Source organism: Polyodon spathula, chromosome 16 (assembly GCF_017654505.1).
Source record: "Polyodon spathula isolate WHYD16114869_AA chromosome 16, ASM1765450v1, whole genome shotgun sequence".
Classification (NCBI taxonomy): Eukaryota; Metazoa; Chordata; class Actinopteri; order Acipenseriformes; family Polyodontidae; genus Polyodon; species Polyodon spathula.
This window is the reverse complement of record NC_054549.1, coordinates 8,557,855-8,573,884: the sequence shown is the minus strand read 5'-3', so window position 1 is coordinate 8,573,884 and position 16,030 is coordinate 8,557,855. Positions and strand designations below refer to the sequence as shown.

Sequence of the window (16,030 nt, the reverse complement as noted above, 5' to 3'; positions counted from 1 at the left end):
AAAAATGTTTTTAAGGTTGCTGTCACACCCCTTCCTCGTTTTTTTTTATTTTTTATCTACACTATTGCTCGACTTATTTAGAGCAAAAGCCAGAGAAAGCACATGTTTACCATTAGTGTATGTAGCTGAAGATCAGAATAAATGTTTTTTCCTGGACATATATGTGTTTAAGGGTAACTGAAATATTTGTAAATATGTGTATTTTTATACACCCTGTTGTATAGACACGCTATTACACTGACCCACAGAGAGTAGAAATAAATAACGAAACATCACATTGTGGGGGCATTTTGAACCCCTGGTTGTCCTCTAATCATAGCCTGTTAGTTTAACTGTTCCAAATTCCACCCTCCCCCGCTGTTTAGTTACATGCAGTATGGGCTGTGAACCAAGTGATTCACTGTGCGCTAAGCTTAATTTTTTTTTTCTTTTCGCTTGCCTTTGCATCAGCAGAAGGCTTTAGAGAGCGGAGGGCGTGACGGCATGTACTAGGAAGAGCCAGCCTGGGGAGTCAGTCACATACTTGGCTGGGATTCAATGACTGAGCCAGACACACACAAACACTGAAGGGGGGGGGGGGCTGTGAGAGAGAGAGAGAGAGAGAGAGAGAGGGCGAGTAAGTGAGCTCGCTATACAGGCATAACTTACTGCAAGGGCAGACTGCGTGGACGTGCTTTCTGTCAGTGCGCTATTAAAGGGAAAAAGAAAGAAAAAAGTCTACAAGCTGTACAAAACTGGAGTTTCCAGCGAGACTCAGCTGAGTTCATTCGCAGGATACCTTTGTGTAAGCCAAGGGCTTATCTGTGTTCCATCTACTGTATTTGGAAAGGGTCGCTGCTAGATATGAACAGTAAAGGGACTGCAGGGGAAGACGCGCTGCTTCTACTGTACGCCTAGTCTTTGGGATTGGAAAGGCACGGCACCCGATTTCTTCTTACTGGATGTTTGATGAAGCACGTTTGTTCTTATTTTCTAACTCTGGAAACCGTGGATTTACAAGGAGCCACTGGGGTTGTTTGGGGTTCTTTATTTCCCACCAAATCCTTTTCCACCAAAGGGAATTTAACGCTTTTCAAAAACAAATATAGCGCAACATCATGGAGACTGTAACTCGACCAAGCTTTCAACCTCACCCAGGACTGCAAAAGACTCTCAGCCAGTTTCATCTGAGTTCCATGAGCTCCCTCGGCGGTCCGGCCGCGTTCTCGGCTAGATGGGCGCAGGAGATGTTGTATAAAAAAGATGGCAAAGATCCAGAACCGGTCCTTCACATACCCATCCAGCCTCCTCCTGTGATGCCGGGGCCCCTCTTCATCCCGTCAGACCGGTCCACTGAAAGGTGCGAGACTGTCCTGGAGAGCGAGACCATCTCGTGTTTTGTAGTCGGCGGGGAGAAGCGGTTGTGTTTGCCCCAGATCCTCAACACCGTCTTGCGAGATTTCTCCCTGCAGCAAATCAACTCCGTCTGTGACGACCTACACATCTATTGCTCCAGGTGCACGGCGGACCAGCTGGAGATCCTTAAAGTCATGGGGATTTTGCCCTTCTCTGCACCATCTTGCGGCCTCATCACCAAAACGGACGCCGAGCGGCTCTGCAATGCCCTCATCTACGGGGGTACCTACCCGCCCCACTGCAAAAAGGAGTTCTCGGGAACTTTGGAGTTGGAACTGACGGAGAAGAGCTTCAAGATATACCACGAGTGCTTCGGCAAGTGTAAAGGGCTCTTCGTTCCGGAGCTGTACACGAGTTCCAACGCAGCCTGCATCCAGTGCATGGACTGCAGACTCATGTACCCGGCTCACAAGTTCGTGGTCCACAGTCACAAAGCCTTGGAAAACAGGACTTGCCACTGGGGTTTTGACTCTGCCAACTGGAGGGCTTACATCCTCCTCAGCCAGGATTACACGGGAAAAGAGGAGAAGGGGCGCCTGGAGCAACTTTTGGATGAAATGAAAGAGAAGTTTGACTTCGCTAACAAGTACAAGAGGAAAGCGCCAAGGGTATGGAAACATTTATTTATTTTTTGCCATGTCAATTCTTGGGAGCAAATGTATTATTATTATTATTATTATTATTATTATTATTATTATTTATTATTATTATTATTATTATTATAAGCGCTTGGACAGCGCTGCTTTTTTTTTTTTTTTTTTTTTTTTTTTTTTTAATTGAACTTGTTTTAAAGTTTTTGGATTCTTTGAAAACAATGTTGCTGGGACAAAAGATGAAATACAATAGCTAAGTGACTGAAATAATCCTCAGCATTGTTAATAAGTGGAGGGGAATCAGTCAAGCTAAGTGAACTCCAGCACAGTAAAAGATCTGAATACTGTCGAGTTCTTCATATTCATTCTAAACCTTTCCCGTTAACGTTGTGATAGGTGCAATGCGATTTTTATAACACACCCTCCCACATAGGCTGGTTCCCACAAGTGTGGTTTTTTATCTTAAAAAAAAAAAGACGTTGTAGTGCTAAACTTCTCCTTTTAGAAAACATTATATATACTGTATATATATTCTATATAATATATATTATATATATATATATATATATATATATATATATATATATGGTCTAGATATATATATATAAATATTAAATTAAAATGGAATATAATTTGAATTTTACATCAAATTTATACTTACGATTTAAATGTTAATTTAGTGGGATGTAGTTAAATATAATGCCCCTAACAGTCAAACGGTGTTATTTATTTATTTATTTATTTTATTTATAAATTGTTATAATTGTAACTCGAGTGAGAATAAATGATTTGTGCTTTAAATCGTTGCATGCTTCTGTTAAGGGCTAGTTGACGGGAGCGCAGATTGCGAACGCGTAAATTGAAATTTGGGTCGTGTTAAAAGTTTTTTCGGGGTGGATAAATATGTTTACCTGCATATTACACCACGGTACAGGGTAAAAGGTTAATATAAAGGAGTTTTGGTCTGTGAGTTGGGTTTTGTGGTTGATGTTCTTTGCTAGAAAAGACCGACCTATTTACTGAAAAGCCGTATTTTTTTTGTCTCCAAAATACGAATCAAAGGAGGTGGCGTTTGACATTTTGACTTATAGAGCATAGCCTTTAATAGATTTACACTTCACACATGCCTATGAATTGGCTGGGATGAATAACGTTTCTAAGTATGGTTATAAACTGATTATTTGGTTCCTTGAAGGTGTGAAGCATTCTTTTTTTTGTATAGAGTGTAGATTAACTTGAAGCCATACTGCCAAACATATTTAAAAGCCCAGCTTTGAAAATTCCTATTTGAACGATTTGAATTCTCATCTTGGTTATTTGCATTTTGTTTTACTTCACATGCTTTTGAAAAGAATGAAAATACCCTTTTTTTTATTATTATATTGTGTTTGTGAATGCTAACGATCTCACCTTTAAATCGCATTCCCCGACAATAAATCCGCGCGATCCCTCATCATTGTTTTACCGCATATTGTGGAAATGTGTTTGATATATGAGTCTGTTATCACAGGTGGTTGAAGGTGGATGTGTTTTTAATGGCAGGCACATCCTTGCTTAATGATGTGCTACTTAGCAAGTTTGAGCACACACTGGTTGTTAGGTAAGTCTTTTTGGAAGGGGCGACGATCGTGAATGTTGTGTCTGGCTGTGCAGACGTCATTAAAAATCTTTCTAGACTAGCCTAGTTTTGTTTTACTTACATTGTTACCATAGAGCCCGATTCATGAAACCTGCTACTTAAAGACTGATTAAAGAGTGTATAGACTCACAGAGGGTGTTGTGAAACACTAACCCCTTTCTCTAAAAACATCTCTTTCACGAGCATGATTTTCGCATGGTAAAATGCGTTAGATAGATTTTTTTATTGTGACCACGCATGCGACATAAGGATCGTTGTACTAGGAGAGGTGGGCTGTTTATAGCAGAATGCTTCCTTTTTACCCTTGTCAGTAGAAAACAGTAAAGTGGGATCTGCAGTACCCTGATGTTAACTTTTGCCTATAAAGAGAAGAGGGTTACAGCAGTGCAGTGTTGCGTTCCAGGAATCAGCTCTGTTGTTTGTCCTGAAAGAGACGCTTTTTTAAGGAGTTATAAGTTGTTTAAATTTCTGCGAAAAATATTATTGTCTATTTCAAAACACGCAGTCGAAGCTACCTTAATTAACATTGGCGAGAAAGATAGCTACTAATAATAAGTTGCACGCTAAAACACTAATACACCCCCCCCCCCCCCCCCCCCCCCCCCCCCCAAAAAAAAAAAAAAGAAATCAAGATGTGACTATGCATGTATACAAATCTTCTTAATAACCAAAAATGAAATGTTTTAAAATCGGTTAAAATTTCAATTTCAGATAATTTGACAATAAAATAATAGTAAAAAAAGTTGAAATAATAATATCCTTTTCTTTTGAGCCGTTGCAGAAAACAAATGTTGAGATTGTATGCGTATTTCAGATAACACCCCCACTCAGTCTAAGCTACCTTTTAAAATTAACATTGGCGAGAACACATCAAGAGAAAAAAATATGTATTGGGTTCAAAGCTAATATGTAATAAGTTTCAGTCCTGTCCCGTCCTCCCACCCCCACCAAAAAACAAAACAAAACAAAAAAACACAACCCTTGCCCTGCATCTGCTTTGCTGCGCTATGCTTTGTTGCCGCCTCACCCTGACTTTTACATTGAGATCTCCGTTAACAGATTGCAGACAGAGGCTGATTGTGCTCGCGGGGCGAGGGGGGGATTAAGTCTGTGTATGGGGGGGTCAGGGCAAAATGTCCCCCTCCCCATCTCGAAAATAAAAACAAAACAGAAACCCCTTTAATGAAAGGCCATCACGTCCATTTGCATGAACTATTGCAGCTGAATGGCGCTGATGGTGCGTTGTAGTGGAAGCATAATATGCTTCAACAATGGTTTTCATTCACCCCCTGCCCCCGCACCCCTCTTCCCTGAGTAGGGGGTGGGGTTGTGGCAGGGTATGCAGTGGTCTGTTTTACAAACAAAAAAAACGAATGTTTACAAACATAAATCCGCATAATAGCTGTAGAGTCAACAAGCGCACTTGGAAAGTAAAATGGGTAATTAATGCATCAATTTGATCCTATATAATACAATACCTAAACATGTGCTCTGAAATATAGCTCAGCTTGAAGGTAATGTAATTGGATGTGCAGAGATTACTGCTCTGGTGAAATGAAACCTTGTATGTAGAACTGAAACTACAGAAGAAAAAAACCCTGATTGGTCAACCAGGGTGTGTGGTGTACCTGCATTTCCAACCAAATCAAATGTAGCAAGGTAATGGGCATGCTCTTTGGTTTCTGGTAATAGTCCATTTCTATTACTGTGGGCGGCGTCCTGGATTTGATCCACTGTGCATGTCTGATAAAGCTCAGACAAGTTATCTTCTATTTCCTGGAAATTGTCAGTCAGTTTTTATCGGTGCAGATCAATCCTAGTTGGAGGGCTGCTTCTCTGAATGGACATTGCTTATGCAGATGTGACTAACAATTACAGATTTACAGGCTAGTGTACTTCTGAAATCTGTTGTGTTCAGTCTCAGGGCAAGGTCATGAACTCACTCCCTGATTTCAAGCGAGTTGCATCTATTGCCACGCTGTCTGCAACGTTGAGTAAAGGCACGGAAGAAGCAGACAGGATGTCAAAAAAGCTGCAGTGTGTCTATCTGTATGTCATTGTGAAAGTCAGGACGGTTACTCTGGTGAAGCTCTGAATTGAGCAATCTCTGAAAAAAAGACAAAAAAAAAACTGTGACTTTTTTTTCTTCCTGTTTCTCTGAAAATGCCAATAAAGGAACATGATCTGCTATATTTAAACCATGTGTTCACCAGATCTATGGGGCTAGGAAGCAATTAATCCGACTTGGGCACTGGGATTGGAAGGGGTCTTGGTATTTCAGTCCACAGCAAGGAAAGAATGCCTTGGAGTTCTTTTTAGGTGAATTCCCTGTTTTTCTTTTAGTACCTTTTAACTTCGAATCAAAGCAATACAACAAGACACAGTAGCAACATAATACCTTCAGCCCGTACAGGGCCATATCCAGCCAAGCTGCCCCCAAGGCACTTTCCAAAAGATTGTAAGATGTGTGCACACTGGAAGCATGGAAGCTCAGATACAGTTTAGCTGTATTTGTTTACTGTCTTTCGAATCCAAGTCAAAATCCAAACCCAGACAGATTTGAGAATCTTGGTGGGGTGACTTTCAATGCATAAGCTGAACAATGTCCATGTTTTATGTTATGTTTTGTCTAGGTTTTGGCAGCTAAATTCCCTTTTGAGCAGGGTGTGTAACTTTTTTAAGATTCAGATGGGAATGGTAGATTTATATAGTGGGGACTGGCTTCAGCAAACTTGCGTGGGTGACTAATTTTTATCAGTTTTGTGCTATGAAGCAATGCTGTTAACCTTAGATACTGGAATATTCCATGCTTTGACCCAGATTTATTTATGTGTACAGTATGACTGTGCAAATAGATCACAGTCATACTGTTCATACAGTGCTAGACCGTGACACAACATTGTAGACAGAACTATTTTTGCTCTGGTACAGCCCAAGCCTTTAATCCCATAATTATGAATGTGAATGTGGTGGATGGAGTAACTTTGAGGTTGAAGGGTTTTTTTGGGTTTTTTTTTTTTTTTCTTTGTGGTTGTAACCCAAATTGGGATTGCAAAGGGTTTTGAATAGTAATGTTCCCCAGGTTAAACTGGATGAGGCAAGACCTCTGATGGAAGCAGTCATGAGTAGACATGAATGAGTCTGCACACCTGTTCAATACTCAGAATCAATCATTCACTTCTCTGTGGTTGCAGTTTGTAATTCAAGCTCAATTACTTGCTTCTATCTTTTCCTGGGGTGAGGGAGTGTCTGGCTCCTATGGCTAGGATAAAACATTTTTAAAAAAGCGATACGTTTTTGTCAAGGTACAGTATGCTTTGAGGAATACCCCCTTCTCAAAATAACAAATAAAAAAAAATACCTGTGCCACTAAGTACCATGTCCAGTGACCATTTATGAGTGCGTTTAAACTCTGTTTTACTGATTTTATTAACACATTTGAGAGTCATTTAATAGATTGTTCTTGGTTCACCACATCTCGTGAAATTGTGTTGATTAATGTATTTGGTTAAAAAAATAAAAATAAAAAATCACAATCCTCTCTCATAATTTTTGTTCCTGCTATTTCCCCCACTGTCATAATATACTTGTAAGGATTTCATTATACATTCTCATGTACGTCTTAAACAAACACAGATGTGCTCTTCTTGCAAAGTTTTGTAGCCTTTCAATATTCCAGAGAGTTGAAACTTTCTCTTTTTCGCTGCCCGCGGCGGGCCCTGGTGCATTGTGGGATTTCCCGTCCACAGTTGAATGGCCTGGTTGTTCGAGGGGAGAGGAAGCGTGCTCCCCAAAGGATTAGAGGGCATGTCCTGTTTCGTATGCAAGGCACATCGAGCTAAAACCCTTGGACAATAAGCCATATCCATTCAAAGCAGGGCACAGCAGCTGCTGGGCTTGCATATGAATGGTCCAAAATAAATCCTTTTTTTTTTAAATTTATTTCATTTTTTTTTTTCTTTTTTGAAAATGCGCTAACCTCAATTCCATTTTTTTTTTAAATACAGCTGCTCTATATGTTGGGAATAAAAGGGAAAATCCGAGAGGGGGTAAAAGAGAGCCAGTATGCTGATGTGCTGGTCCTTCAGAATTCGTTCAGCCATGTAAAATGTAATCCTTAACCTCATCTGGTTGTACAGTTAGGTTTGAAGTGTTATTGTGATACCCATAGACTTCATCCTGTTATTACAATGCCCCTTGTACTGAGCTCACTATGGGACGAGAACATTGAAATTGGTAATCCACTATTTACTGGTCTCTAGTGCTGGCCACTTTCCACTTTAGACGGTCTTTCAAGGCACACACACACTGTACAAAGACAGAGGAATCAATTAAAATGACCACCAGGGAATCCAGTGTTCCCAACCGATGCTTATTTACAACTGTCTATCAACTCATTAAAGCCTGCCTGGTTCTGTTTGCTTTGTGAAGTGTGGCAGGGTTCAAAGACACAGAACTGGCAATGCGACCTGTAAAATAAAAACAGTGAGCCGTCCTCCAGCACATTCTCTGTTAAACACAGTACGTCCTCAATGGCAAGGCAAGTCCGTCCTTGCATGTAGATGGTAATGAACGAGTCCATTGACTACCCTTCCCAGTCCTCAGTACCGTTTTAGTTTGAATTGCTCTGTAGCTTTAATGGTATGCAAATGCAAGTCAATTAAGAGGGGGATTTTTAATTAGCAGTTCGGTTCATGTGCAAAGCGCCTCACACTAATTATCTGCCACGTACCCTGCTAATTTGCTGGGCTTTTTCTGTAGACCCATCAAAACTGTGATTTTTTTTTTTTTTTTTTTAATTTTCTTTCGTCCTGAGGTGGTTAAAGCAGCAGGGGAATTGGCCAGCTATTAAAATCTGCTTTACGGCACCTTTCTCTAAATCACTTAAGAAAGGTTTTTTGCTGGCAAATTGCTTGCTAACCGAATTTGATGGGAGCATATAAACCCTCCCCTTTTTTGCCAAATATATATATATATATATATATATATATATATATATATATATATATATTGATATCATATATATTTATATATGGGGTTTTGGAATGGGAAGCAAATACCCTCCCCTTTTTTGCCAAAAAATCATTGATAAACAAAATAATTAGCATTTAAACTTTGCATCCTCCACCTGTCCTGCCAACTCTGTTGCAGGCTGACAAATGGTTTATTGGCGCCTGCCTGCTTTATGGTAATTGAAGCAGACGTCTGTGGGAATTAGCGGGAATCGATGAATATTTCCATTGTGTAATACTTACTGGGAAATTGTATTTGTAGTTCTAGAAAGGCTGAAACAAAAGAGGTTAGATATGTCAAGCGAAAGCTGTAGCACATTTGGTCCACCTCAACGATGAACCCTCCTGAGTCCTCGCCAGGGTATCTCATTTCAATTTGATTTGATTTAATAAAATTAGCTAGCTTTCAGGTGAATTAATGGGACAGGCCTTTGAGCATCAGCCTGTCAAGTCCTTTTTTTCCCCCAGGAGGATAGGCTGAGAGCTTCTCCAATCCTCCCTCCCTCCTACACACACACACACACACACACACACACACACACACACACACACTACTATCCCGTCCCAGGGGTCTCAGCCTCTCTTACAGCAGTCTATTATCTTGACCTCTTGTTCTCCCCAGTTGCTCAGCAGATGATCTTTCAAGGGTATCTAGGGAAGACCAGTGGAAGCCCAAGGATGTGGTTTATGAGAAATCATGTCAAAGAGCCATTGAGGCTCAATTCATTTATCAGGAGGTGGTTGGTTGTGTGTCTGTATGCATGCGTGTGCATGATTGAAGTGGGTGTGTTAAACATAGCTCTTCCCCATACTTCTTTCTCTAGTTCTAATGTTACCAAGGTTACCCCTCATGCTAGTGAATCGCAGCAGTGCTTGTGGCCACCTCTGTTGGTTTCAATTTGAAGGTCCGTGTCCTGATTAAGACAAAAGAGGGAAGTTAATATTGACTGATCTTTGCAGACAGGGAATACGTGGTAGAGTCTGATTGAAAATGCCTCTCAATGGTTTAATGCTCTTTCTATTACAATCGCATCTTTCTAACTGGATATCTCTTTCATTAATACATTAGTGACGGTGGCGTTGTAATGAACTCTTCATTATTAAGTATTATTAAATGTGTTGCCGTCGTTTTTTATTCAGTCTTTATTTATTATTGATGATGGATTACAGCGTGCAGGGCAGGCCCGTGTGTTTATTTAATGAGAGAGGTAGTGCCACGGAGCTTAAAATATTAATCACACAACTGCCCGTGCAATTGAAGATGTAGCATTAACTACACATTGAGTGATGCTAAGCTGGATACGGTATGCAAATGTTTTCCCAAAAATCTTTTTTTTCTTGTTTTGTAGTGGAACAGACTGGGGCTACTTCTAAATAATGAATAGCTCTCTATAAAGTAATATATAATAGTACATAATGTGTGTCTATATTCCGAGTCCTTGAAATCCAAAGGGTTGTTTTCATTTAATCTGAGTCAACACAACCCAGATATGTATATTACCCTTGCATGACGGCACACTGCACCTTTTCAGCTCACCAAACATGCTTACCATTAGACTACTAGCCCTGGCTTGAAGGCTGGCGTTGACCTGAATTGGATTTGCTCTTAGCTGGGTCAGAAACCACCAGTGGTCTCAGAGGTTTTAAAAAAAAGAGACTTTTCCTGTACGGCTGTGAGTCTCTTTTGTATGCTCCTCAGTGTGGTTGTGTGGCTGTCTGTGCCTCTGTTTTCATATGTGTGGGTTTTGGTGCTTGTGCGCGTGTGTACGTCTTTATGTCTCTGTTAATGTGGGCTAGTTCACTGCTCATATTGACATCCTGGAAATTCATTGAATGTATGAAAAAGCCTGCCAAGGAGAAGAGTTTTTTGTATTAGTTGAGTAGATGAGGGCTAAGTAATTCCTTGGAGCAGTTTCAGGCATTGTCTTATGTATAGTCCCACACAGGTGTGCGTCTGTGTGTTGCTATGTCAGTGTGCGTACACATCTGTGTGGAGGGTTAAAGACGTACCAATAAAAGCTTCAGCGTGGGTTTAGAGGCTTTGTGTGAATGTGGGCTTGAACTTCTGTTTACATATTAAGGTGAGGTTCGGGCTGGGAAGGAAGCCTGAGCACAAGTGACAGGTAATAATGTACTCGCAGGGGAAAAAAAACCAACCGTCAGATATTTAGTAAATCTGCTAAAAGGAAATCAGTGAATTGAGAGGAACGTTTGCACTTAAAATAAAGAAAAATATCAATTAAATCTTTCGAGCTTCTCATTTAAAAATCCAATCAAGAATCCATGGGAAGGTTTAAAACAGTAGAATTTTAAGCAAGAAGTTCATTAAACAGCACTGGGTGCCTAAAGCTGAAGGACAGACTGGGTAGTTGAAGTCTTGTTTTTTAATAGACTGACTGCCCGAGACAATTGCTTAGTATTCATTTACACAAATATCTCCTCATGATAAAAGAAAAAAAACATCTTAACAGAGTTTGACTTGTCCTGCTTGTCTTCAATACACAGGGTTGCAGTTTTTAGTGCATAGACAGGAGACATGGCTGGATAATGAGATTAAACCACAAACCAGTTTTATTATAGTCCTCTGGTTCCAGCTAACAGCAGGCAAGACTTAACCCTTTATAGAATTTATTGATAACTAAAAACAAAAACAAGAAAAGAATTGCTTGAATAGGTGAGATGACCTTTCTCACGTCTGTTCGTCTCGTGAGCTATTGTGTTTGCAGTAGTGTCTAATCGGCAGGGTCGTTGTTAGAAATGGTTAGCAGACAGACAGGCTTTGAATGAACTCTGCAGCATGTCAATATATCAATAGATAGATATGGGATTTTGGTACAAATCAGCCAAGACGCCTAACACAGCAAATTATCGTCGCAGGTTTGTGATTTCAGGAACTAGGCTAATCATATCCAAATTCATTTATCTTTGTTTGAATAATGACTGTACAGAAACAGTATCTATTCCTCCTGCCCGGACCTTTTCTATTGAAAAGCAAGGGCTCTTATCACAGAACAAACTCCTGCATGACATGCCACCTTGTTAAAAGAGATCTGAAAGTGAAACGTGTTAAAAGAGCCGGTTTGCATTGATTTCGTCTTTGGTATTTTCCCAAAGCATTATCAAAGCACATTATTCGATGGCAGCTGTGCATTGTTTATTTATTTATTTGTTTATTTTTGTTTCTTTGTTTGTTTTGTTGCCAACTAGGACTTGCATAAAAGCATCTTTACATGTTTAAACGTTTCTCTCTCTTCACAGAATGTGGGAAAGGGAGACAGATCAGCTAGTTCTATTTTTAAAATAGATTTGTTCAGTTTGTGGTATTGAAACCAGGGGTGGTGGTACATTAACCTAACTTTGAAAAAGAACACCCACAAGCAGAATCTGACCGCTGTGGGAACGGGGGCTAGGAGTTTTTAGACGACCCCTAAGAGAGAGTGTTAAAAATGCTGCTGCTGCTCACTTGGTGCTGTAGACGCTCATTCAGAGAATTTGTGCCTCGTCAGCCAGGGCTGTTCTTTGTGAGATGATGTCAGGAGACTCCCATGTGTTGTCAAGGAGGTTCTGACACATGACCTCTTCTAGGAAACAAGCCCCCACACACCCCTGCCATCACAGCCCCCCAACCCCCACCCTGCAGAATAAAAGAGCTCCCAAAGGACAGATGGCTTGTTGATAAATATGATGGGGGGGCGGGACGATAGTAAAAGTCTGACCTGCTGTGAAAACCATCCGTTTCTGTGTAGATGTTGATCCATTTTTTATATTAAGAGTCACCAGAATTTTGGAATTGCTATTCTTTAAAAGGTACCCTTGGCAGGAGCTGGTTATTCATTTTTTGAAAATGTTGTGAATTTCTGTTTTGTTTCTTTTTAGGCATTCGATTTGATGTTCATTTCACACATTAGTGAAAACAGGAAATAAATAACACAAATCACTGTGACTCGGTCATTTCCTTCCTGGTTCTTTATTTAATGCATTTTGTGTTACATATATGTTTATATTTTAAATAAAGCACTGCATTGAAATTTCATATTCAACAAAAATTACAGTTCCTAGTTTCAGCTCTGCGGACAAACGCCTTTTTTTCTCATGAAATGAATGCTGCACATTAGTAAATGTATCCTTACTTAGCCACTGCCATTTCTGCACCTTCAAGGTAATTCAGACAAATGCTCCAGAAACCTTGAGGTGACGCTGCTGGTGCATTACAGGCTGCCAGACATGCAAACATCAAATGAGAGAGAAATGTGAAGCTTGCTGCCTAACCATTTACATATCCATCTGTCTGCTTCCCACAGTGATGTGGGCAAAGCACACCCACAGCCCCTCTGTCTGCACACAATAGCAGGGTGCACCATGTAGCTCACCCCAACAATGGCTAAACAGATACAGGGAGGCAGAACTGACTCAAAAATAAAACAAAGGCATTTAAATAATGCAGTGTGCGGATCACCACAGCCGAAACTCAGCTAACCATGTGTCTTATCTTAACCCTAAGCTGTAGTACTGAGCTGTGGAACCCTGATGCAAATTTACTGTAGCGTGTAACTGAAATAACCAGCAATCGCTAAGCTCGCCTTTCTGAAGCTTATGCGTCGTGCAAACAGATACAGTATTGTATTGGGCTTGCTGGCGGGGGTTTAGTTTGGCGTCTACAGTACGTGAAGGAGTGCCGCAGCCAGCCTTCTGAATAAATGAATGAATTGAGGAATTCACGGCAAGCTGGAAAAGGGAGGCGGCATGTTGAAATAGCTCGCTCCCCCTGCTTTTAAATGGGTGCCGGTGACTTCTTCCTGACTCCTAGCTCGCCGGAGCCAGTGTGGTGCAGAAATTAAAATATTAAAAGAATTGGATGCATTCTGCTGTCAAGAGAGGCTTGGGTTCCCATTGTCTGGGCTTTTATGTGAGCTGTTGGGTATTAAAGACAGGGGTCTCCAGGGGTCTCCAGTCTCGATGGGGGGGGGGGGGGGGGGGGGGGGTGCGCTCTTGTCTTTCCTTTGCCCCACCTTTTGGGGTATTGTTTTGCTGGGGGGGTGGGGGGGTTGGGGCACGGAGGGGTCCTGCCATCTTGTTAGGGTTTGGTCAGGCCCCTTTGTCATTCCTTGTTTAAATGACATCAGCTGGGACAGTGTGTCGGGGGACAGATTCAAGGAGACAAAGCCCCCCGCCATCTGTATTGTCCCGGGACATCGGTTTCCCAGCATCAGATGCAGCCAGTGATACTTCAGATTCAGCAAATCGGTCATTGTTGTACACTTGAGGTTTGCTCTTTTTATAAACTTTCAACCACAAAGACCAAAACCAGTGATACATGGGCTAGAATAATGGAACTCCCTGGTCCAATTACCTCCTAGGGCAGGATGAATAAAACAAAATGTTGCTACTTTTCTTATTGGGCTACTTTTATACACATTGTGAGATTTATGCAGGAAGTAACCCTAACTGTCAACTGTTGTTTCAGAAAAGTCGCCTGATTTATATGAATCAAATAAATGTTTTCTGTTTGAACTGACCCTAGCGTTTAGGGATAGAGAAAACGGTGGGGTTGCTTTTTAAAATGCGTACATTACCTTAATCAAAAATGAGTGAATAACCCCACGATGATATTGTCCCAAGCCTCATGACTAATGCTACCTTCCCATCTGTCCGATTGGTAAAAATCGGGGATGTATATGAGCGATTGAAGGCTCTGGTTTTACATCTGATCTGAGACACGCTGATGTCAGCGTCACTGTGGAATTTGTTCGTCTGAGACTTTATGGTATATTTTATGGCTTCAATAGTAATATGGTCTCAGTGTGTAAAAATAAAATGCGTCTGCTGACGACTTGACCTTCAAACCTATTGCATTGTGACAAGTCCTTATTTATTGATTTATTTAGTGGTTTCATTCCATGCATTTCCGCATTTACTTTGTTGTGCATGCATGAGAACTTTGGATTGAACTAGGAAAATTCAGGACACTGAAAACACACACACACACACACACACACACACACACACACACACACACACACACACACAGACACACACAAAACAGTTCCTGTGTGACAACAGAGATCATGTAGAGTATCAGTCGTTTATAAGTTTTTAATGGCTTTGATATTTTTTGCAAGCCTGGGGGTAAGGCTGAAACCAAACCTTTTTTTTTTTTTTTTTTTTTACAAAGAGATTAAAATGTTCTCCCTTTTCAGGGTTCCTCCCTCAGCCACTGCTTCGTTCCCAGCCTCGGGGGCATCCTGTTTGGGGAGTAGGTTACAAAGGAATGGCAACCCCAACCCCCACCCCCACCCCGTGTCATTATTAGAAGAATAGCTGTGTTTGTTACCATTAAATCTAACAGGACATGCATGTATATACAATTTAGACAGGCCAAATTAGAACCTGCTAGCCACGGATGCCAGGACAATAAAGATGGTTCTTTGGAGCTGATTTGGAGACTTTAATTATCTTGTTTGTTTAAGGACAGCAGCAAGACCGAAAGGTTGGTTTGTATGCCAAAAGCTTTGCAAAAACAAACCAAAAAAAAAAAAAAAACGTCCATTTGCCAAATGTGGTTGATACACTATATTTTACACCACAGCACACCAACCATCTCCCACCCCTGCATTTTGCACTGGAGTCATCTCTCTTAGTGTTGGACGCTCCCCTTCGAATATGGTCCGAATGCTTCCCTTCCAAAGGCGCTGGGTTTTGTAACGAGACTGGAATGTAGTAACAGGTCTGCCATTGAGCTAATGAATGTGGTTCAGGCACCCGTTCTAGAATGGCACGCACACATCTGTAAAAGACAGCTGTGACAACTATCCTTGTTAATTGCAGCAGCAGTTCATAAAAGGTGGGCAAATTAAAACAAGACAAAAAATCTGGGATTAGTTATAGCAGGTGGGTAGTGGTGATGGTTAGTCGTTTTCAGCTGAGAGGTACGTCACGCAGGTTGACTGCACAGATTTACACAAGGGAGAAACTCGCCAGCCGTCTGACCTTCTGTGACGGAGAAGATGCTATTTTTTGCAGAAGAGTGCGTAAGAGAATCCAGCTTGTTGACAGCAGAGGTTGCAGGCTTTGGTTTTAAGACTGGATCAAAGTGTCTTCTCAATGCATCTCACAATGGAAATGCTAAAACCTGCAGAAAGTTAGCAAAGGCAGCAGTGCAGAAGAACATACGGGCTGCCAAGCAGCGAAAGGAAGTAAGAACGAGAGTGGAGAATGGATCGGGGGGCATTGTGTGTCCCGGTTACAGGGACTGGGGCAGCAAACTCTCTCCTTGCCCAGCAGGAGATGTTTTATGTGGTCCGTCGCACCTTAAAGGATTTTGTGAGAAAGCCAGGGGTGCAGATCAGTGATGGGATTTAAGCTGTCCATTCAGGGAGGGGGGGCGGAGGGCT

The 16,030-nt window shown here is 41.2% G+C and overlaps 1 protein-coding gene across 2 annotated transcripts in view; it reads left to right on the top strand.

Moving 5' to 3' along the window:
• The first annotated feature begins 638 nt into the window (after nt 1-638).
• skia (v-ski avian sarcoma viral oncogene homolog a) overlaps nt 639-16,030 on the top strand; it is a 66,615-nt gene continuing 51,223 nt past the window's right edge. For both annotated transcript variants that reach the window (XM_041273648.1, XM_041273647.1), the window contains exon 1: nt 639-2,003. In XM_041273648.1, the coding sequence (XP_041129582.1) occupies nt 1,098-2,003 (906 nt within the window). In that variant the 5' untranslated portion in view covers nt 639-1,097. The remainder of the gene's footprint in view (nt 2,004-16,030) is intronic.